At 39.0% G+C, this 24068-nt stretch overlaps 1 protein-coding gene across 3 annotated transcripts in view; it reads right to left on the bottom strand.

The window, feature by feature from the left end:
* Nucleotides 1-603: 603 nt before the first annotated feature.
* atp11a (ATPase phospholipid transporting 11A) overlaps nucleotides 604-24068 on the bottom strand; it is an 84721-nt gene continuing 61256 nt past the window's right edge. Inside the window, exons 21-30 of one of the 3 annotated variants that reach the window (XM_088913626.1) lie at nucleotides 23014-23116; nucleotides 22548-22693; nucleotides 22028-22087; nucleotides 21545-21672; nucleotides 18011-18146; nucleotides 15125-15190; nucleotides 14135-14238; nucleotides 13175-13340; nucleotides 5767-5873; nucleotides 604-5133 (exon numbers count right to left, since the gene is read on the bottom strand). In XM_088913626.1, the coding sequence (XP_088769752.1) occupies nucleotides 5082-5133; nucleotides 5767-5873; nucleotides 13175-13340; nucleotides 14135-14238; nucleotides 15125-15190; nucleotides 18011-18146; nucleotides 21545-21672; nucleotides 22028-22087; nucleotides 22548-22693; nucleotides 23014-23116 (1068 nt within the window). In that variant the 3' untranslated portion in view covers nucleotides 604-5081. Of the gene's footprint in view, nucleotides 5874-7374; nucleotides 7476-13174; nucleotides 13341-14134; nucleotides 14239-15124; nucleotides 15191-18010; nucleotides 18147-21544; nucleotides 21673-22027; nucleotides 22088-22547; nucleotides 22694-23013; nucleotides 23117-24068 lie in introns of all 3 variants that reach the window. The other 2 variants (XM_088913628.1, XM_088913625.1) reach the window with 2 other exon arrangements.

The raw sequence follows: 24068 nt of genomic DNA, 5'->3' as shown, positions 1-24068 counted from the left end.
AAAAGAGAAGACCAAACACGGATACTGTATAGCCTTTGTCATTGCCAAGTGAGGTAGAACCAGACTTCATCAGAGAAGATGGGGCTTTACAGAGGGTCATCAACTATGCTGGAGCCTAGCAACCCTGACTCTGAACTGTGTGGTGGCAAAGCCTTCACAGGGTCTCCTCTGATGCTTCGTGTGCACTTCTGAAGGGATCCCTCTAGTGGCCTTTTTGCATGCATTTGGCATTGGGTCAATTATGGGCGTTTTTTCCATCAAATATGATAAAGAATTACTGTCTCAGTGATTAACAGTTTTTATTTTTGTAACAGTTTTTAAACAATGGAGAAATTATTTTTCAGCATCTATAGTGCAGCTTTTGGTTCTTAGCTTGCAAGCTACCTCTCCACCTTGTTGACCGAGGCCCAGTTTGAAGGTAAAATGAAAAGCAGCATTTCTGCAAGAAAGGGTTCAGAAATGGTTTGATTAAAGGGGCATTACATAGCCTTTAATCGTGGTAAGCCTGAGCTGATATCTGGCCTAATTATAATTATAATGCTCAAAGATGATAGTTTCTCAGGTTTTCAGCATGGGGAAGAAAAAAGAAAACAAATGTGGGGCTGGATTTTTGTTCTTCCTTTATTACAAGCGGTTTTTACAGTTTCTTGCTCAAGTGTACTACAGAAAGACCAAAAAAAATCAACAGATATCAATCTGTTAAAAACTGCATACCAGTACAAAAAAGAAAAAAAAAACTGTACAACATTATACTATTTACCTTGGATTGTATACATTTCAACTTCAAATTATAAGCAAACAGTAGTACAGCGTGCCAACTTACTGAAGAAGAAAGCACATTGCTGAAATTTAGAAGCTGGCAAGATGACATAGGGTGAGGCCCACTACAGTCCTGACAGATTCAGACTGAGTGGAGAACCGCTGCAGAACTCTGTTCCAGTAACCTCTCCTGGTTGCACCATTCCCAACACTGAGCGCCTTTTTACACAAGTGGTGGGATTACTGTACAGGTCCTTTACAAATAAGACCAGTGCATGTATACACTACTATTTTCAGGAGTAAAATCAATAAATAGCAGCACTTTAAAGCTATTATTTCATAATAGTTTTCATGTCTCATTTTTAAGTTCAGTAGTTCTGAAACTGAAATCCGACATTCTAAATAAATAGGTCAAATAACTTTCTTCCCTCCAGTAAAATACAAAAGTAGCAAAAAAGCTTTTCTCTTAAGAATTACAAAAGATCCATAACTGATAAACATTAGGTACGATTTCAAAGCACAGTAGTTCTTAATGTTTTCCCAAGAACCTAGACCCAGATTAATGAGAAGTCAGTGTCTGGTGGTTGTACGCAACCAAAATGTACTGATACAATGAATTAGTGGTGTATTAAAAACCTAAAATAGCAAACAAATATAAGACGATAGATGTGTGTTCTGCTAGGAAACACTTATTTGTACCACAATTCCTGGTAACATAGATCAACAAGGTTATTTATTTAGCATATTTGACATCTGCTTGATCAAAGAAACTCAGCCAACAAGGCACCAAATTTATTAATGGTGCATACTTGCTGGTAAGAACAAAACACAGAGCAAACTAAGTTTAATCTGCTGCAACGGGTTTTTCAAATCCAGATCAGGGCAAGAGTACATTTTGCAAAGAATAACATGTCTCCGGACAAAATACTCAGTGGTTGCTTCAGGAAGTACAACAAGAAGCAAAAAAGTGTAAATCAGATGTTTTTAAATTCCAGTGTTGAACAGTTTAACACTCTTACAATCTAAGCTCTTAAAATTTCTACAGAGGCAACATAATGGTAATGTTTGGTACCTAAAACATTACCCATCTTACCTCCGTAAACTTTTGCATTGGTAGTGTGTCAATGCTAATTTACAGTCAAAACCATTTTTATGCATCTTTGACACTTCTTGAAAGTTTATGGAGTGTTACAGCATCAGCAGTGCATTTAAATGTGAATAAAAGCCTCATTTCTTGAAGAGTGGGGAATATATCCCCACACATCCATTTGTCATAAACATTCTTTTAGCTCTCCTGTGCATCGCATAAATACCTTGTGCTAATAACTAATGACTGACATTGTGTACACATTTCTAGTTTAACAAAGGATGACATGATCTCATTCATATTTTCAAGAAATACGGCTGAGACATAGTGCTCTGCTACACTAAAATACAGGCAGAACATATTCACAAGACCCTCTTAGAAAAACCTGTTCAAAATATTACTTAATTTAGCATAGTACAAGCCATTAGGCATCTGCTCAGATATAGATAAGAGTATCAGCACAAAAACCCTTCAAGTCTTCGAGGCGTCTTATAACACCTCTCTCTCCAGCTCTGGCATACACTGTCAGTATTTGTTTTAGCTGTGTGCCCAGACACAGGAAAGAGGTAAAATGAGAAGATGAACAGAAAGAAGGCTGCTGTGAAGCTGCAGATTATCTGAAAAGTTAGTAGGCAGAGAGAGAGTAGTGGATTCAATCATCATGCAAAGGGTTCTTCTTTATCATCACTAAGGGATGGAAATAAGAAAAAAGCAAAAGTAAGAAATAAGAGCTGATAAAAATGAATGCAAGACTGAAAATATCTGCAATTATTTTTATAATGCAAAGAAGCACTTCACAGGATTTTGATACTTCTGGGTTTAATGCTCCACAAGTCCACGGGACGCATTTAATCCTGACCCACACTGGGACAAATTATGTGTAAATCATTATGAGAACAGCATCAAATATTTGTCTCGGATAAGAGAGAGGATATGCAAAACAATAGACGGCAATAATAGCCATTCCTTTAACACTTGTAAGACCACGTCACTCTAATGCGGCCTTGAGTATTGCAGGCTTTGCAGCTTAATCCCAGAATGTGCCTGGCATAATACAATAACCTGGAACCTCAAGTCTAAAAAGGCAGTACTTCTCTTTCATTACATGGTCACCACCGAAATTTCATGTCTTCTTTCGTCAAATGAACCATATTGTACATCAAAAACAGCACCAGGACCTTAACTATCGATTGGGAGATCAAACGCCTTAGACAGAAGGTTCCTTCCCTCCATTTTCAAACAATATCTAAATTGCAGGCTTTAGTTAAAAGAAGATGACATTCCCATGGGGCCTGTGATAGAACACAAAGGTTGACTTAAACACAGAAACGGCAGATGGGAATCACGGGTATCTACTGCATTTCCATGGGCAGTCGAGTCGAGAGGATTTGAGGTCTTTGAACTTCTCTTAATCTGGCCTGAACTAAAAAAACTCAAGGCTGTTTATGAGAAAAATTGACTTCCTGAGCCGATCAAGTTCTCAGGTGAGGCGAGCGGATGTCGCCAGGTAGCGTCAAAGACTAAATGCGGATAAACTGCATTTAACTTTTGACCCACTTTCAGTTTGGGCAGGACAGCACCTACACACTTCTCACCGAATGGAAGTGGAGTATATTGTCTTTTATTTAATCCCACATGCAATTACAGGGTTAAAGACGAATAATTTAATGTAGAGTATTAAGCATCTTGGATCTAGTTAAAACTCCGAAGACAGAAATGATAATAAAAATAGCTATAAATATAAAAAGACAAAGGATAAGGTAGGAACCAAAAGAGATTTTGATATAACAGCTCTTGATCCATGTTTGTAACGGGGCATTTGGAAGCAGGAAAAATAAGTAGTAATGTCACTCCAGTAGTCAAGAACCTTGCCTTGTAAAGGGGAATGCCTCAGCTCAGGGTTCGAAAGCAGTGCACATCAAATCTGAACTAGGAATTGAAGGGGACAGTCTAAGGAATCCTAAGTTTTTAAAATAGTCCTGTCCGTGATCCGTTAAAACTATCAGAGATGGCCAAACACTATGAACTGTAGATAATAAGAGGACATATTTGGGGGCCTGCTTAAGGTCTTGAACTCTAGGAAACAATAGAGGTGGGAAAATAAACAGTCAAAAATCAGCAATACTGAAAGGGCAGGTCGTCTTTCCGTCATCTCTAGCAGTAAACACAGAACTGTTAGCATTCCATAACCAGTGCTAATGCAAAAATCAATGAGATGAAAAAGAAAAGGTTTTATAAAAAGAAAATTACAGTTATGGTGGCAATGAACTTAATCAAACCACACATAAGGTATTTGCTGAAATCCTCACACATAGTTCGCGGTCTCACACTCGGTTACAATTCAACTACTTATATCGATGACGAAACCAGTCACAAGGAGGGATGGCCAGTACCTAGTACCTGCCTTTTCTCTGGCATTGACTTGTAAGACGCACACAGGGGGTATGTTTATTTCTCTCTTTTGTCTTCTTTAAGCTCCGGTCTAAGGTGGAACAAAAAGGGAAGGTTGCGATCTTAAGGCAGGAATCTCTTCACACAAATACACCACTGACGTACAGTATAGACTACAGGTTCCAGTGAATACTGTTCGTGACATCAAGGCTATTGAAGCCAGGGGACAGACACATAGGGAAGCAAAAATATGGATGCGTTGTAAACTGGCTGCCACGCAGATAGGGTTTCTGTAGATTTAGATTTTCATCTTGATCATGTAACTTGTATGACATTATATTAACTTTGGTACCAACCGTCCTGTGGTCGTTATAGTGCTGTAACAGCAAGACATTCAGATCACTAATTGTCACCCTAAGTTCTATTAAAAAAAATATTGAACATTTAATGCACCTTAAGCAAGAGACTAAATTGATCATGCAGACTATTAAGTTTTATACCGGGATTGTTCATACTGTACATCATTATTGCACTTTATACTAAAAATGAAAAAAAAGCCTAATTTTCTTTAATGCAGTATTCCTCCAATTAACCCATTTAACATAGTTTTACTACTTTACACTTAAAACTAAATCCCTTCGCTGGTCAGTTATAATTGGTGCCAAAACTACGTAAAGGGCATAAACTGGTTTGATCATCCCACTATCCTGACATTCCAGTTACAGCATGACTACTCTACACACATAGGCACACACACACTGACATCATTATCTACTGGGAACAACCTAGCAAAATTAGTCAAATCACTTGGCCTAGCAACTTACAATGAGCAGATAAGAATGTCTTAAGGTGTGTTTCTTGATAAAAGATTTGCGCACAGGCAACACCAGTTTGTTCTATAAAAATTGAGAGAGAAAGAGAGAGAGAGAAATGGCCAGTCAGTTTACAAACATACATTACAGACAGGTTTCATCCAGCACAGAATTTGCAGACGTGTATCATTGTTTTTGCTACGAGACAGACAGTTGATCATAAAGCTCCAGACAGCAATGTTTGATTCAAGTAATATTGCATGTGGAGAACAGGCAGGAGAGAGAATGACAAGAGACAGAAAAATGATTGGTTCGCGCAGACCAATCACAGGAAGGTTTGCTGTTGCCACGGGACGCACAGTTCCAGACTGCGCCGTCTTGTTCTTACACTTGAGTAATACAAAGAGCCCAGAGTATTCGGCCACATATCCAAAGGCCAGGATCTAGTTCAGAAACGTTATCAATCCTTCAGAGCTGAAATGGACCTCCCAGCTCTGAGAGTAAGACAATGCACAAGGTTTCGGTGTGTGTTTTTAAAGGCTTGGGTAGAGTAAGGGAAGTCTAAATTACACTGAGGTCTCCAGGCCTGACCCGCTGTGAGAGAATCTCGTCCCGGAGGTCAGAGAGTTATCTGAAAAGCCGAAGAAGGAGTTAAAAGTGCAGTAGTCGCTCCCCCCCCAGTGGGTGTACATCATTTTTTTGGAAAGACGCTCAGACCTTCTGGAGAGGGGGTTCCGGGAATTGTCGCTCTTGTGATTGGGGTTCTGATGCGAGGCAAGGGGGGTGAACTCGGAGATACTGCCCTGGTACAGTTTTTCAGCATTCTGTAGGGAGGCAAGAACAAGAGAGAGGAGCTGACACTTGAGACTCATATCACATACACGCAGGACAAAGAAAACATGCTTTAACAAACCAGATGGAGAGGCTGTGCGCCCCAGGCCAAGTGGACAGAACTGCAGCTTGCTTTGAAAATGAGACTAGATTGTTCAGAAATGCATTCCATTCACATTTTTTTCCTCTTTTATATTACCCCAACAATACGAACATTGATGACATGCAGTTTCACACAACAAGAATCAGAGGACTGTTCATTTACAAGCAGCTGTCACCTGATCACAATGTGCATTGCAAACTGCCACTCGGACCATTTTGTCTTCTCATACTATTTCTCCAGTTCACTAAGCCCTTTAAAAAAAATTAGCGACCTAAAGAGAACTAAGTACAAGACGATGGGTCGTTTTTATGGAGTTAACTACAAGAACCAACAGAAATGGGCTGCGAAGAGAAACACCGACAGTTGTTCTGGAGCTCTTTATGGGCTGAGGGCACTGTCGGTCAGGCTGGCCTTTTCACAACACAGTTGCCAGGGGACAGCAGACCCCAGGAGGAACTAGGCTGTTGACTTAGGCAGACGAGTGGGCATCTGAAGCTTATCCAATGTACACTAAGTGGCGAAAGGCTGAGCTTTTAGACAGCATCCTTCAGCAAAAACAGCCGTGGCGCCGTCTTAACTTTAACAGCCTGCTTGGGCTGGGAACATCCAGCGATATATTTCATTCAGAAAATCCCAGATCCAATTATCAAGCACTACAAAGCTGCATGCAGCTGGCAAAAAAAAGTTTTGTACAATGTTAGTTCCAACACTAGAGGGCAGTGGTAGAATTTGTTTGAAATAGTGTTGGAACATGAAATATCCCATTTTATTTTAGAAGCACGCTGAACTGGTCCATGAATTTATTTCAGAAGCAAAATTCAGATTCACAGGTTGGTGCTTGGATTGATACAATTCATTTCTCTGTAATCATTTGTAAACCTTCCATTAAGACTAGACGGAGATTTACGGAGCTCGTGATGTCAAATGCAAAAACATGATAACAAAAAATGGCAATTTCAATAAAAAAAAACTTACTTCATTCACATGGTGTATTTCGTGCTTACAAAATTTGAGTTTTCAATCATTTAGTACCCATCTGTCTGGAAATGAACAGCCTTTGGATTAAAATTCACTTCGTATTTTGTCAATGTTAATGACAGGCATACTGAATCCTGCCTAAGGGTTAGAATTCCTCACACCAAGAGCTGTAATCTCTCAAATACGGCCATTGGATCAGTGCAGAAACCAAGAGCGGACCTCAGATAGGAAGACATGTGGAAGGTAACCTGCCAAGCTACTTACCCGAAAGGAAAGTGTGTATATGTGTTACCAGAGCTATAAAGTACAGATGCTTTTGGATGGAAAAGGGAAAATTTGAAAAGGAATAACTGCAGCCCCACAATACAGCACAGCAAGCCATCCGAAATGAGCAATGCAGCCCCAGTGTTTACCATTGGGATAGTTATGCCTCAGACGTTGACGGGGATCCCTCAAGAAGTGAATCTTCGCTGTGTGTGTGAACTCTTTCAAAGGTTTTATCTGCCCGAATCCTCTGCAAATGACGGGGGGGAAAACACTGAGACCACAATGTTTCTTCAATCAGGACAGGAAATTAGTTTTAAATGGGCGGAAAACATTTGACCGTTTTGTTTTTGCACTCTCCCCATTATCACAGTTTTACTTTGATTTCCAATCAGCTTCAAAGCTGCATCCAATATGCAAGGGAACAAGGTTAAAATGAAGGCGTTCTCATTACTTCTCCAGAAGATGCAAAAAAGCACAGAGAACACAAAATACAAGCATCACTTGAATGAAAAGATGATGAAGTGGGATACATTATGAGATAAGAGGTGAATAATAAGGGCAGAGTATGCTGAAATATCTGTAAAGGTCTTATGGCCACAAATATATATCATAGCTTGTAATGCAATATTCTCATGCCTGGTGTCACTTGCTAACACAACCTTGTTTTGACACTGAATTCTTAAATGAATGTTGTGGTCTGCAGAAAAGCATTTCAAGCAGAACATTCCCGAGATTCTAAGTTCAGCGCCCAAGGGCTTAGTCCACTTTAGCCTTTGTCTGTGCTCAAAGCCAGAGAGGAAGTGATGCTTGAGTTAAAATAAGCCTCTCTCAGTCTCACTCAAAACACACGCCTTCAGACAAATTAAACTACATTAGTTAATACTTTGCTCCACAATCACAAAACTGTGTAGAAGTGACATGGAGTATGGATACAGATTACTGTAGTAATACCATATTTAATTATATTTTTTTAGATGGCCACAAGAACTTGATCCTGCCATCATTAGCTCACATTCGAACACCTTTTATGAAATTCAGTCCATCTATACTATATGATGGTGATATGATTGGTGGAGGTTAGACTATGGAATATGTGGCTTACACACTCAAATAAAACTAAATTAATACTACATAAGGTTTACTTTTAGCATGAGTAAGGAGCCGTGTCAGTGTGCACTGGCTGTAAAGGAACAATTAAAAGGTTAATTTCATGCTGAAAAGTAGAAAGAAGAAACAATGTTGCAGCTCTAGAACTTTCTTCAGGCATGATGGAGAGAGAGGAAGGTAGCAGGGATATAAAGCACAGGAAAACAGAAGGAAGGCTTGATCTAGTTTAAAGGATAAACATCAGAAGCCAACATCATTCACTTCTCCTCAGTGATAGACTAGTTTTTTTTTTAAAACTCCTCAACTAATATACAGAATTTCACACCCCAACCCCATATCTCCTTCGATTTGACACTTTCTCACCTGCTCTGTCCTTTATCTCTGCTACCTTTCTCTCTTTCACTCCCTCACAGCTGAAGAAGGCTCAACCACCAAAACACTGCATTTCCTCTTTCTACTCTTCAGTGTGGGATTAACATTCACTTGTTCTTTTTAATTCACAAGATGATCATGTCTTTGAACTCGACATATCTTGAAGGACAGGCTATCAAAGGATTCTTAACTCAAGTTCATTATTTAAACATTCATTCCTGTGAGTATGGCTCTGCTCACAGCTCTGACTGCTCCATCTGCAAAAGAACCCACTTTTTTTGTCTGCACTGGGACCACTGGATTATAAAGAAGTGAGATTTTTACTTTCTGCCAGAAAGCTCTTTTGCTCTTGGTGAGAGGAAAATTTATACAGACACACTGCACAGTCAGAGCATGATCAGCCTTAGCTTCTTTGGAAGAGTATGACGACAAACGGAGGCATTAAACTTTGGTCTTTTTCCATACATGTCAATACAGGGATTCATCAAGACCAGTGCCTACATCTACATCTAAAAAACACAGGGAAAATGTACAGCAAGAACAGATTGGAGCTTCCACAAGTCCTTCATGCCCCTTATTTAAAATTATGGCACAAAACTGTTTCCTCGATTCATCTCCTGACACATCACAGAAGACTTTTTCAGTTTCAGAGGGTGGTTTGGATCTAACAGATAGGTTTCATGTCAGAAACCAGTCTAAGCAAAAATGCTGGCAAAAAAAATCATGAAGTAGAAAAAAAAATAGAGCGGGCAAGTTTCTTTCGTTTAAGACGAAACTTTATAGATGGAAGAATGAACATAAGAAAGAACACAAACAGTATACATTACCAGTTCAGACAGAAACGTAAAATAGAAAAAAAACTGAATTCTTTGTTTTTTCTTCGGCAATCTACTTACCTGCTATTATTGTATACTTTGAACATTCTAAACTCGCTTCATAAAATTAAATTACACAACCATAACTTTCAAATAAAATCATATCAAGGAGTGACTTTTCATACCAGGCTTTAATTAATAAAACTTATGGTAGCAGTGATACTTTAAAAAGTCTCGTACAATCAGGCTTGGAACAAAATTTTAATTGTAGGCAAAGGAATTGCTTTTTCTTGCTAATCAGCTGTAGAAATAACATGTTAGACTCCAAGCTTTGCAGTTTTAAAAAAAGGCACTGGCAACGTGACCAACTGGGTCCTGAAAAACCTGCTTCACATTTAGCATGAGAAAAAAACATTTTTGTTGATTTTCTAGTTATTGCCTGACAGCTATTTTAAAGTCATTCATCCTGCTCAGAGCTACAAGCTGGATTTAGTCATCCCTTGTGTGAGGCACTTGCTTGTGCTCTCTGAGACACACCACTCGTTAAAAGCAAAACTCATTTTCGAGTCCACAATTGCTTCCCGATCATAAATGTTTTGCCAGGGACACAGAAAAAGTATAACGAGCATAAGTTTTTTTTATTAATACAGGCCTGGTATGAAGACACTATTCTGGGATATGATGCAGACTACAGCACAGAGCATGCAGCACAATGTCACTGAACTTGAAGAGACAAAGAGACCATTTTTGTTTTCAAAGAAACCACAGGGTACTCTGATCTGAGTCACTGAAGAGCCATGCAGTATAGAAGAGTGAAATATTTCACTTGCCTTCATTATGAACCATCAATGCTTCTCACAACTAGTTCTTATTATTACAACTACCAGTTGTGGTAGTGATACCTTAAACTATCAAAATCAAATACTGTACTACTAGGCACGGAAGAAGCAGAATCTTTTTCACACACTGAAACTGAGTGACAGTAGTGGATGTGTATGTGTAATCCATTCACAGTTTTGTAAAGCAGAGTTTATGGGTTTATGCAAAGTAACTTTATGGGGTGTAAAGTAAATAGTATATGACTGTATACAGTTTTGACAGATGGTGATAAATAAAGGAACTAGGAGGAGACAAATGGATTATAAAACCCACTCTTCAACACAAGTACTGTTAATAAGAGTTACTAAAAAGGTCGACTGTAATCTTAAGTCTAAGATAGTAAGAGAATAAAAAACTCTTACTGCACCTAAGGTAATTCAAAATTACATTTTTAAACATTGTTACCTTAGTACTCAAACACTAAGAAAATTTAAAGAAAATTGGAAAAAGCTGTGAAAACAGTCATTTTATCTGCAGATATAATTTCCCTGAAGACAGTAAAAGCTACATAAAACAAGGCAGAAGAATAGATATCCAATTACTCTATATTTGAACTTATTTGATGTTGCTATGGTCATTTTAACTACACCAGCCTGTTACATTACATATTACATTAATTATATGTTTTAGGTATACAGTACGTGTTAAATATATGTTATTATTACACATATGGGAATCCTTTGATTATTCTGCTCTATGAAATGCCAATTCTAACACTAAAGACGCAGATTGACAGCACCCTGTGGTATTCCATGATGTCAGAACATGCCACCATACATAAAGGTAGAAAAGTCACCTCCTGGTCCATTAGAAACTTATACTGCTGGAAGTCTGAGAAAGCATAAAGATGGTGGACTGCTCAACAGAAAGGCACTGTCGCTTTGTCTGTTTCCCCCGGGGACACAGCAGGAGGCACACGTGACCAGTGGGTATTTACACGCAACAAGAGGTTTTATTGGGGTCAGCAGGGAGAGACGGAGCGAGGAAAGAAGGAAGAGACACAGGGAATAAAACCAGTTAACAGTGACTCAGGCTGTCAAACGCACAGATTTCATCACCCTCAAAAATTGCCAGCAAAAAAAAATCTCTTCACATGAACGCGTTTCTTCTGAAGAGGTTTCAAATAATGTTATTAACCTTCTTTTGGGTTTTATTGCTAGAACGAAAAAAACTGAGATGAAAATCAGTTTGCAGATTTGACAGGCCTCCTGCAATCCAATAAACCAAATATACTACTGATGGCAAGTACTGTATATGGAGAGATGGGCAGACTTGTCTGTCTGGCATGCAGCACAATACCGGCCATATCTGCATTTGGTATTAAATGTACTGTATTGTATTTGGCCGATATCCTTGTGTTCTGTTAATCCACTGTATATGCATCACTGAAAGTCTCTGGCAAAATAAAAGAAAAACTATTTTGTTGTAAAATACTGGTGTATTGCATGTTTGTACTGCTAGGACTGTCACCTCGCACTTCAAACCCTCATGGATTCTGAATGCTTTATTTTACATTGTGTGCTTAAACTATCCATGTACAGTAGAATGATGCAGAACTTTTAAAAGTGTCCTGGCAATTTTTTGTTGTCCCATGCAGGTCAGTGTTAACATTTGAAGTCTCAGCACAGAGAGAAAGCAGGAACCCGTTTCTTACAGGGTTGTTTTTAAGGGAGAATAGGGTTGGGAAGTTGTGTTGAAAAAGGCAGGAGGTCAGAAAGATGCCGAGTTGGTCCAGTTGGTCCTGGCCCTTCATTATCTCTCAGTAAAGCAACAGAAGGGCTAGGAACTGGACTGAGTTTGCTTAAGGCATACACATTTTCTAAAGGTTTATGTTCAAGGTACTGTATTCAGACACATGGTACCACTTACTGTGCCAGTGGTGGTCACATTATCATAATCAACAAAGCTTTCATCTCTCAGTGTTTTGTGACTTGAATATCACTAAAATATGTCACATATACCGTAGGTGTGGGTGAACTTATTGCTAATGTATAAAAATTCTATTATTGCTGATAATTCTTAGTTTAATTCTTATAATTAGATCATTCTTAGAGGAAACAGTGAGACAGAATGGGTTCTACACACAGAGACACACAGGCCCGCAAAAATCCACCAAGTCTTGCCTCACTCTTTAAAACACCTTCTGTACAAACACTACTGTATCTCACATAAGAAGAAAACATGCAAATCCAAAGGCAAGAACAGCAGACAATCAGTATAAAGGGAATTCACACGTACTGTATAACACAGGCTACTTACTTCAAGAGCACCTGGTATATATCCAGAGCTAATGGAAATCTAAAGACCAATTGGTTATGCTTCTCAATATACATGAATAATCAAAATAATTCACATTACTCTATTGAAAAAGGTTTTCCCTAAAATGCATACTTTGGAAAAAAATTATGCTATTCTATTCTGCGGATACCCCAAATTGCGAATTTCTGAAAATTGACAATCTGACACACAAAAGAGAAGTGCAAACAATTTATTAAAGAGCACCAGTGGTCTTAAAGAACCAAATAAAACCAATGCTTCCATTAGTAGTCAAGTTGCTACATGATAAGATTTCCTTCCTGGATTTGGTTTGTTTTATATTCCCGTTCAGTATGTGTAGCCTCTAGCATCAGGCCACACACACACACACACACACACACACACACACACACACACACACACACACACACACACACACACACACACAGTACAGCCTAATAAACATGACTATGTGGCTCTGTTTGAGGACAAGCCATTCAACAGGCAGAGCTCTTACCTGAATGCGTTCCGTCGTGGTAGGCCAGAGCTGTCTGCAGATCACCTTTTTAACCACATCTGGCAGAAGGCTGACCGTAATGAGCAAAATGATGCCCAGCCAAGCAGGACCACTAGACAGCATCTGCATGAACACGTAGTACATCCTCTGATAGTTCAAGAAAGGCCTGCATGTAATCCAGGAGACACAGAAAGCATTACGGCGAGAACAGGAAGAAAATGCAGCTCAACTCAAACTCTCACACCCTGTTTGAGTTACACACTAACTGTCTCTGAAAACACTCTGAAACAAGCCTTATGTGGAACAGTAGCAGGGAGAAAGGACTTCATAATAGAAACAGTGCTGCAGTCTTTCAGATACTTTAGGAAGATGCATCTGAGCAGAACAGTTAAATGGCATTCCCTAGGTCTCGGCTTTTTCATTGGTTGTCAATGACCAATTATTCTGTGCACATTATCTTCTTCTGTGCATTTTTTAGAGATCTACATTTGAAGTTCATTTCAAGTGGAATACCAACACATTTCTGCACCCCAGGCGTTATTTCGAGACTGTGAATGTCTTCATACCGTCATACCTTCGCTACTCAAGAAACGGAACGACTGTTAAAGGTTAACAGGGGGCGACACTAACAAAGCCTGGGAGAAGAGCCGGTTCTCTTCAACGGGTAATCAAGTCAGGCGAGTTCTGCTGGGTTCCATCTCATCTGGAACCGGTGAGTGGGGGGGCTGAAGTGAACTGCATCACAACTCTGCATGTACTGGTGCTCAAGTGAACATCCATCACTTACTGCATGTTATCACTTACAGCCACATGCTGTTTACTTAATCTCCACAGCAAATGGCTCAAATCAGATTTCTGTACTTGTGATCACACCTCTCCCCGGTCACACGCCATTCCATTAGCAAACGGCAGCTCTACTCTTTTAGTTTGCCTAATTTATCCGACTAGAATGTTACATACCAAATGATACCTCCCCACAGCAGGGAGAAAATAACATAGAAAAGCAGCGATCCCCAGATGACAAAATGGTTTATCCAGGTCCAGTAATGTGTATCCAGGGCAAGCTACAACAGAGAAGCACTCAGTTAGCATTTGACTGTGATTAGAAAAAACAGGTAAACTAACAAACAGTTACTTAGAAAAACTAATTTTATGTCCAAAAATGTACCAACGCAAGAAGAAGAAAAAGGTAACAAATGAGTTCATGCAGCCACATCTAGCCCCTTTGGTTACCAGTAGCTAATTGATCCAAGGATCCCAGACAGCTGTTTCTTGAAAGAAACTAGGGTGAATCATTCCAGACCCCACAACACTTTGTGTAAAATAGTGCCTCCTGTTGTTACTTTTCATTAGGTTGACTTGCATAGTATTAGAATACTTACTGTATTCAAGACTAAAAAGGTTAACTTGTTCTTTAGCTGATAAGTCAAGGGCATTTTTAAGTTTGGGAATGTATTTGGTTGTTCTTCCCTGGACTAATTCCAGAGCAACATGTAATGTTGTGACCAAAACTATTCACAATATTCTAAATATGGTCTGACCATTTTTTAATGCCTTACCAAGGCACTGTACTATTGTAACATACCATCCTCCAGTTTAATTTCTATTTAATTATACAATCTATACCCTAATGTTGTTTACTTGTTCCCCACATTGTTTATTAAAATGATGGACCGACAAACACAGCTGGTCTTTTTAATTGGTGGATTTTTTAAGATTGGTATTTTACTTCCCCCCCCCCCCCAAATCTATATTTATTTGTTACCTGCCTGTAATAATCTGCACTTGTCTACATTAAACATCATCTGTGAGGTGTTTGCCTCATATTGTACTTTGTCTAAAACCTTTTGATTTTCCTTTGTACCTTCTATAGAGTTTACTAATCCTCCTCTTCTGAGACTCTGCTAAAAACATTGCAAACAAATGTGAAAACAAGCTGAGACTGCTTACCTTTAGTGTGACGGTAAACACAAGAACAGTGAACACAAGAGTCCCAAAGGTCCAATTCCCAAACATCTAATAAAAGGAAATACATGAACAATAATCAGACACCATGACATCATTTCCTTTTATCTACATAAATCAATCATGGCCCAGAATGGAAATTAGCCAGGGTATCATGGAAAGAGATCCCTTGGCATTTTATGTAGGGGTTTTAAAACAGTTGCCCTGGCTAAATGCCAATCTAGACTAGTACATACCTGCTCTTTCTAAGAATCCCCCTTAACCCAACTGCAATCTTTCACTTCTCCACTCGATGCTCTGTTTGGTGGGGTTGCTGGTACAAAATGGCCGATATAAGTTACCAAGGTGCATGCTACAATTCAGTGGTGGATGCTGTGGTTTCCCTCCTATATGCAAAAGACCCTTGAGAATGAAAATCCACTATATTATATATAGATGCGAGGAATTGATGTTACCAGATGTATCCTTTTTAGTTTTTTAAAATCTGTAAATGCAGTTGGGATACAGGGATAAGAGATCACTTTATTGGCCATATACAATTTCTCGTATTAGGAATTTGTCTTTTCACATACCCCAGCTTGCTCTCCATGAGACACACAGACAGGGACAGAAGCTTGGGGTCAGAGCACAGGGTCAGCCATTTATACGGCGCCCCTGGAGCAGTTGGGGTTAAGGGCCTTGCTCAGGGGCCCAATGGAGTAGGATTCCTCTGCCGGCCGCGGGATATGAACCGGCAACCTTCCAGCCACAGGCGCAGATCCTTAGCCACAGAGCCACCGCCCTGTTTACATACTGTACATCATCCCATATGTTTTAATCTCGTTTTATAGCTACAGCTCTTGAACTGCAGAATGAGGACCACATTAACATCAACACATTAACCTGTCAGAGCTACCGTATTCCTCTGAAACTACAGGATTGTAGCAGCAAAGCTTATTGTGATGGATAGAATGAGGCATTAAGCAAGTTTATAACAAACATTATCTTTTTCTGTTGCCTTTAATGGACAATAATCTAGCACATCTTGGTTTCACCGTTTCAAGTCTTTAGGAATGCATCTGAAATGAGCCTCTCTGCTTAGCAGCATTTCATGTCATTATAAATTGGGTCCATCTTTGACACCTCCAGTGATGGAGTGCCCAGGATCAATGCCTCTTAATCTACTACTCAAAGGAAAACCCATGTGGACTGGAACCCTTTCAGGACTTCACTTTTCAATCAGCCAAGGACGACAAACCAATGAGGATCCTGCTGGGGGGGAAGAACACTACATCACTAACCATGATGACTGGACTTAACAGGTACCATTCAGTCATGAATACTTGCTCATTTTCTCTCAGTTCTGTCATTGAAACCTAACATGCTAATCAACCACCTGACAGTGACCACTGTTGTCCAAGCATGAAAAAGAACTTGAGAAACCCAGGCTAAGAGAATGTGTCCTTACAGAATGAATCCTAAGACTTTATATGGAACAACAGAAATTTTGCAACTTGGGAGCCAATTGTAATTTTGCCTGATAAACAAAAACACAGTCGAACTTTTGTTGACAAGTCTGAATATCAACGTATATTCTGTAGAAGCAGCTACACCTCGAGCGAGCAAACCGAGCCTCTCCCCATCTGCGTCTCGCTTGCAGACTGGGCTCACATCAGATTTTGTGCACAAGCCATTGGAAAGCCACTCACAATTGAATTTACGTAAGTGTAGCCCATTCCTTTGAAGAGCCATCTTCAGCGACGGGCTCATTTTAAATCACTAAAACGCATCAAACATTAATGCGGTTTTCACTAAACTTTGACCTCTTTTTCTTTGTCATGCACACAAGAAAAAAAAGGCAGGATATTTTCACTAAATACGCTGGAGAAACTATTATTTGAATAGTGATCGAAGCCATGAAGTCTAGGTTCTGAATTTATTTCAGAGTGTACCTATAGTAGAACCCTGAATTTGGATGGCAACATAGGGGAAGTCTATAATACTGATGAAAAAAATAAATACCCTATCCCAAAGTATGCATTTATCCTCACAGTCAAAAGGAATGAAAAGTAAAATGTTCGTACAGAATACAAAATATTCATTCCAGACACCTGTAAACCACTGTCATAAAGAACACACAGGACAACACACAGGCCTAAAATACACTACCACAATGAAATGAGAAGACATGGGGAGTATATAGATCAGCTGGGGAATTGGTGGAATGTGTACAGAAAAAGCCGAAAATGCCAGATTACTGAAGTTACGCACAGAAAGGAAAGTGAAGGAGAAGTAGTGAAATGAAATAAAACGGGATGACAGACCGAGAGGGGACAGGCTTACCATGTGCGTGTTGGCGGTCATTAGCTGAGGAAAGGAAGAGAAGCAAAAGATGCGAAGGAAAAAAAAAAACAAGACAAAAAAGTAAAGAAATTAAGATGTTAAAACCAAAAAAAAAACAGACCAAAAACAGCAATTAAAATGTTAATATGATGTAAATAATATAAAGAAAGATGTTTGCAACTTGACACGCTTTTGTGTAGTAAACACGAACATGAATGGCCCGTCAGCGACTTTATATACACCTGAATTGGTTTAGCTTTCTTCAGCTAATAAAGAACAATAATACACTTGCACTGCTAAGGTACTGGTTTTACTACAGCTACTGATGTGTTTTGAGATGTTAGATTTAAGGAAAAGCACTGTATAAACGTTGTAGCTTAATATCAAAGAGAATAACTCAAGATTTTCAGAACAGTCCTACTGATCTTACAACAGCCGTCAGTATTCTTATGCATCTCATGTATAGGAGACAAAACATTTAAGGTGAACAAGCCATGACCCCATCTATATAAAAAAAATACAAAAATTTTAACAAAAAAATTAACTTACCTGTCCATTACTTGTAAAAGTGGTGTTATCGAACAGGAAATAAGCACCAAAGAAAAATACCACTGCATCAAAGACCCCAAGGAATGTCCAGTAAATAAAGATCCGCCAACGCAAGAGGGAGTTCTTGGAAATGTCCCTGTGGAGAATGATGAGAAAAGTGTTCCATTGAAATTGACAGAACAGGCAGCCTACAGCTCCGTCATGGCAGTGAGACTCTACAGGACAAAACCATGGAAGTCAATGAATGTGGCACAAAAGGAGCTGGTATTTTCTGAGTTATACTTTAACTGTAGTAACAGAACCTGAAAAAATAATCAACTCAGGAACTTGGAATTATACGGTATGAGATCTCATTCCTTATGCTTCAGAAAAGACTGTGCCCTTTACTTGTAAATTCTTCCAAATTATAGCGTGCCAGGAATGCTGGAATGCCTGATGTAGTGCTTTGCTAGGCATATATATTAGTGGTATGCAGCATATGTTCCTTTCAGACACTTTGTTTATTTATGGCTAGCAAAAATAAGAAGAGATTGATTTAGTGCCTAAAAAAGCATTGTAACCCTAAGAGCATGATCCAAGCAAAGACAAATGGTAACCACATGTGTACACCACAAGAACAGTTTCATTAGCATACTGATTGACAAAAGTTCTAGCCTGCAGGAGGGTCAGGGATGTGGCTGTCGGTGATATCACAAGCAAGTGGCTCCTGTAAGCAGTGGCCACACACGCCAACTCAAGCCTACACACACAGGGCAGCAGGCCCTGAATTATCCGTTACCACTTGGGGAATCCTGGATAATTATTTAGCCCAGATTCAAACTGGCAATATCTGGATTATGCAAGCTGTATTTAAAGGAGTTACATTAAACAGAACACAAACCTATCTCATCTTTTAGAACCAGAAAGCTTCTAGTCATTTTAAATTTGATTTTCAAGTAAAAGGTACAGTATGTTGGTGAATACCACATACATATTTCATTCAATGGAATAAAAGTCTTGTAGGCGATCATGACATGTCCTTGATGTTATAGGAAGAAAAGGAATGGAGGACAGGTAAGTAACTAAAAGGTACAAATTCACCAAAGATCCAACTCTTGGGTATTTATCAGTGTGAAAGCGTGAGTGTGAGTTAACAGCTTCCTCAGCAAGAAAGCAGAAGGTTAAAGAACCAAAAAGAAAAAACAGAAAAAAGGAGGCTTGTCAGATTTTGTGTCTTCGGCATCAATGCTCATTAGTTCTTTGGCACCGTTTCCCTGGCACCCATCCTCCCTGAGAGTGAAAGAGCTTTAGTATGGAAGTTATAACATACAGTACCACAGACACAAAATTACACAATGGGGAAACAGCAAGCCCAGTTTATGTACTGTACACTACTGCGGTTAAGGACTACAAAGACAAAAAAACCCAGAAATGACATTAAAAAACCTCCCTCTACAATGTGTTAAAATAGCATGCGGGACAAAAAAGAATAAATAACAGCTGGGAAATACAGATAACATCATGCAGGTCGTGACTTTGCCCCTGGCATTCTGGTGAATCATTTAAAAATAAATGCCCTTTTAATGCACCTGACTAGCAAATAATGCCATTGCTTCATGACTTAATGCAATACAAACTGCAACAGATACAGGGCCAATGTTTTGCCATCATGGGGAAAAAAAAACTGAATCCAGCATCAGGATGATTCCAATTCATAGAAAAAGATATAAGTAGCAGACATGTACTAATTGTGAAATCTGTGCTTTTTCTGCAGCACAGAGACACTACTGTACTGTATATGCAGCTCTGGAAGAAACAGAAACAGTCACATGATATTTCACATGGAGACTTTGACCATCAATGTAATACTAGCACCACCTAAATAACTGTTTGAAGCAACTACTTTTGAAAACATTAACAGAAGCTGGAAACAAAATCAGATTTGCAGCACCAGTAGGCTTTTATTGACTATACACAAAAGAGCAAAATACAGAATAAAAAAAAACCTAGCATGAAATAAAGAGGACTTTTCCCAATGTGGAAAGATCTCAGGACTGTTCACCCTGCGATAAAAACACCACTCCTATAAAGTCAGCTGCCTCAGCAAGTGCTTCTTTCAAACCTTCATAACACAATTTAAAGCCACAGTAATAAAGTAAACATAACAGTAAACACATACCATACTGTATATATCAATGATAATTACTTTGGCATTTATCAACAAAGTGTTTAAAACTAAAATAAACTGTAATCTTTCTCTTTTGTTTTTTTGAATGTTTATTAAAATTCAGCATCAAAATCCAAATAGACCATCCCTTACTGCCAGCAAACTAAACTGAGTTTTCAACTCCAGCATTGCACATACTGTACGTGCCAAGAGACTCTGGGCTTGTTTGAACATAGAGACTTGGCTCTTTCAAACGATATATTGGTCTATATAGGATATTTCTAGCCAGAGACGCAATACGGTAGCAACAAGCATAGGTTTCCATCGTTAGGACATGAGCCATCTGTTTCGTTATCAAAGCAGACAACCATCTGGTTTTGACTCATTCATTACAGTCATCAATTTATGTACATTTTCTGACAAGCGATCTGTAAAACCACTGCCATGTCACAGGTCTGCCAGTGCTAGTGATACCATTTCACAGCTCGTTCTGCTCTAGGGCTGCCTGGGAAACACATACAGTACAAGGCGAAAGTGACCCTTTCCACTTAATCTTCATAAAATCAGCCGTTATGACAATTAAATTCTGAAATGTTCCCTTGGTTTTAGCAGCAGTCCAGGTGATTGAAAACGGCAATCATGTAGGACCAATAAATATGAATGGCAAACAACCTAAGAAATGATAAATGATATACAATTATATTTGACACTGTAACTATTTGAAACATCTGTTTACAAAATAAGCAACAAGTAAAGGTTAATTACATGGAAGAACGCAGAAAGAAAAACAATGATTTAGCTGTTGTGCCTTCAGCCCGCTCACCGGCGCAACTCCCCATTCATATTTTCAAAAATAATGGAAAACATACATTATCCCACGATGTGGTGATAAATGCAGCATATATCTGGAGGGTTTTCATGTGGTTAAGGTTATGTAACATACTCTACCAAGCACTGGAAAGCAAGTATCTTTCATCATCTACAGATTGCTTTCTGTACTGTTCTTGATAGCTTTCGCTTAGAATCCACTTTACCAAGCTTACTCTTTATCAATGAAAACAGTTCCTGAAAAGCCGTCTGAAATCAAACCGTAGAGAGGAAGCTTGGCATTACACCATGCAGAAGACCTGCCTGTGGTCTGGACCTGAGGAGGGCTAATAAAAATCCTGACTTCTTTCTCATGCTTGATTAAGGCTCTGTCCAATGAGCATTTTCTATGCAGAGTAACGGTGAAATCATGAAAAATGATCTAAAACAAATGGAAAAACACTGAACAAGTACGAACACAAAGTAGAATTTGAGATGTCAGAGGAAAAAACAGACAACTGCAAGTTAAGGTACATACTGTACAGTATGCTTTCTGCAAGGATTTTTCCTGACAAACCTACCTGTACAGTGATGGGTCTCTCTTCAGAATGTCCATGTTAACATGTTGCTCTATCAGACTGTACAACAGTATAGGAAGAGAAGTGAAGCTGATATTGTACAGTGTGAGATATGCTGTATCATACAATGGCTGTAAACACACAAAAACAACCCAATTAGAGACGGTTAGAGAAAATAAGGGAGAATACAACACAAATTTGAAAACCAAGAAGCAAAAAGAGCATGCTGCACTTTTCAAACATTTCACATTCGAAATCAGATTAATTCATTCCATGGGGTACTGACAATGAAAGAGGTGACTTGTGCATATTTGTACCAAAGATCCCTTTATCTTAACAATGGAGGTGGTCATACAGTATTTGCCAAATAACCCAAAAAAGTATAAATAGATAATTTGTACAGAATTAACTTGCTAAGGGACACCAGACAGTGTGGGTACTTGGGAAAATAATATAAATGATCTTAATGGTTGTGAGAATACCAACCTGCTGGGAAAATCCGCAGAAGAACTGGTACAAAAATTGAGGAAAGATGAAGCAGACATTCTACGGGAAGGAAACAGCCAAACATGAGAAATTCATATGGATCAAGACAGAAAAAACATTTACAGAGGCTCCAATAAGCACTTACAAATTAGTGAGCAAAGCTGCCTTTGATTCATAATGCATTCTTGTGGCACGTGGAGCTTCACGGCCCTTCTTTCTGTTCCCTTGACAACCGTTCTAATCAACCTGTGCAGATATTGCAATTGACGCAACTGTCCATTTATCACAGTGCTCAAGCCTGACAGATGTTCTGTGTTTTGACTGGAATAACGTGGCTTTTCTGGGTAAAGAAAAGCAGCTTTTATGGTTCAGAAAAAAAATATGAAACCCTGAGGAAGTGATTGGCTTTGTTGCCGTTGTCTATATTTTCTTTTTTCGCTCCTTACTGAAAGGAACGTTTTTGACCTTTTCACACAACATAAATGTACGGCACCAGAGCACTCGAGCAGTGGTCATGCACCTTGTAAAAGAAGTATTGCACAAGCTCTGCTATCCTTATGTAATAATAATGTCCATGCACCAGTAGCATCTTTTTCAAATGCTTGAACTTCGGAATTGCATAGTCACTGTTCCGTGCAGCTTGACGGCCCTCTTTTCCCATGATTCCTGAAAGACAAACTCATTGTCAAAACGCATGACAGCTTTCCACTTGTACACTGAGTGGACAATGTAGACCAGTGGTTTGGTTTCTAAAGTGCAGACAACTATGTAAGGAAAAGGAAGAGCATATTATGACTCAATATCCAGTAGCACTGCATTAACGTGACAGCCAACAAATGTTTCTTTCAGGTACTTCCCAAATTTTCAGATACTAAGAAGGAAAGAAAAAAGTAATAACGAACAGAAACAATAAAGGGAAAGGGAGCAAAGGTGATGTACAGTACCTATACCAAGGTAACCTTCAGAATCCCCCGAGAATAACTTACCAATCCCAACATGTGCCTCTAAGATCATGCTAACATCATTGGCTCCATCCCCAATTGCTAAAGTGATGGGGTGCTCCTTGGATGCTTTGATCAGTTTTACAATCTGTAACGATAAACATCTTTTGAGTTTTGTTTTCAAGAACAACATGATGTACAACTTGTTTTATCGCGTGTTGCGTCACGGGACAGCTTAGCTACAAAATAGTTTGCCACCAAAACACTTTTTCAATGTTTGAGCAAATTATTAACTTTGTGTCTTAACTATTCTAAGCAGAAATGTGCTTAAGACTGATGAGCATTTTTGACCAGGATGATGTTTCACACACTTGATAGGAAGGTGCATATATAGTAAATCACTTTTGCAGTTGTAATTAGATGCAACCGTATAACTATTCCTTAAGGCCTTAAGATAAATTCAGGTTATGTCTGACATTAAAACCCCCAATTGGTCATTAATGCTATTAGAATAGACACACTAAAAGAAAAGCTAAAATCATTTTAACTTCAAAAATATAACACAAACAACTACCACAATCCATGCAAAAACGATTTGAATTGTTTTGTCATATGCAAGAACATTTCTATTTTTCCTGAGCTGTGGTAATGAACTCATAACTAATGGCTGCAGACTCCCTAACCTTGAAGCATCAACCACTTTGGTTCAATTTGGCTTTAACGACTCCAAGGTGTGTCCAATTAGAGTCTGTTGTAAAAGACATGATTTTCTGCAGTGGGCTTACTCCCCTACACTGTCCCCTCAAAGCACAGAATGCCAACACCACCACCATTCTTAACAGCGTGGGGGAAACTGAACTTCATCTGATTCATCCACATGACGGAACTTGACGCCCTGTAGGCTGTCCAAAAGATTCTGCAGCCTCTACCCTCTTCCCTTCCCATCAGCCCTGGATCGGACAAGGAGCAGCAGCAGCAGTAACACAAAATAAAGTGGAAAAACTCAGAGTAAAACATTCTGACAGTACCACATCAGAGATGGCAAAAATAGTTTGTCAAAGTTTGCTAGACTGCATTTCTGTGACAGGAAGTAACAAGGG

The sequence above is a fragment of the Atractosteus spatula genome, chromosome 4, assembly GCF_055471065.1.
Source record: "Atractosteus spatula isolate fAtrSpa1 chromosome 4, fAtrSpa1.hap1, whole genome shotgun sequence".
In the NCBI taxonomy this organism is placed as follows: Eukaryota; Metazoa; Chordata; class Actinopteri; order Semionotiformes; family Lepisosteidae; genus Atractosteus; species Atractosteus spatula.
This window is presented reverse-complemented; position numbering and strand designations above follow the sequence as displayed.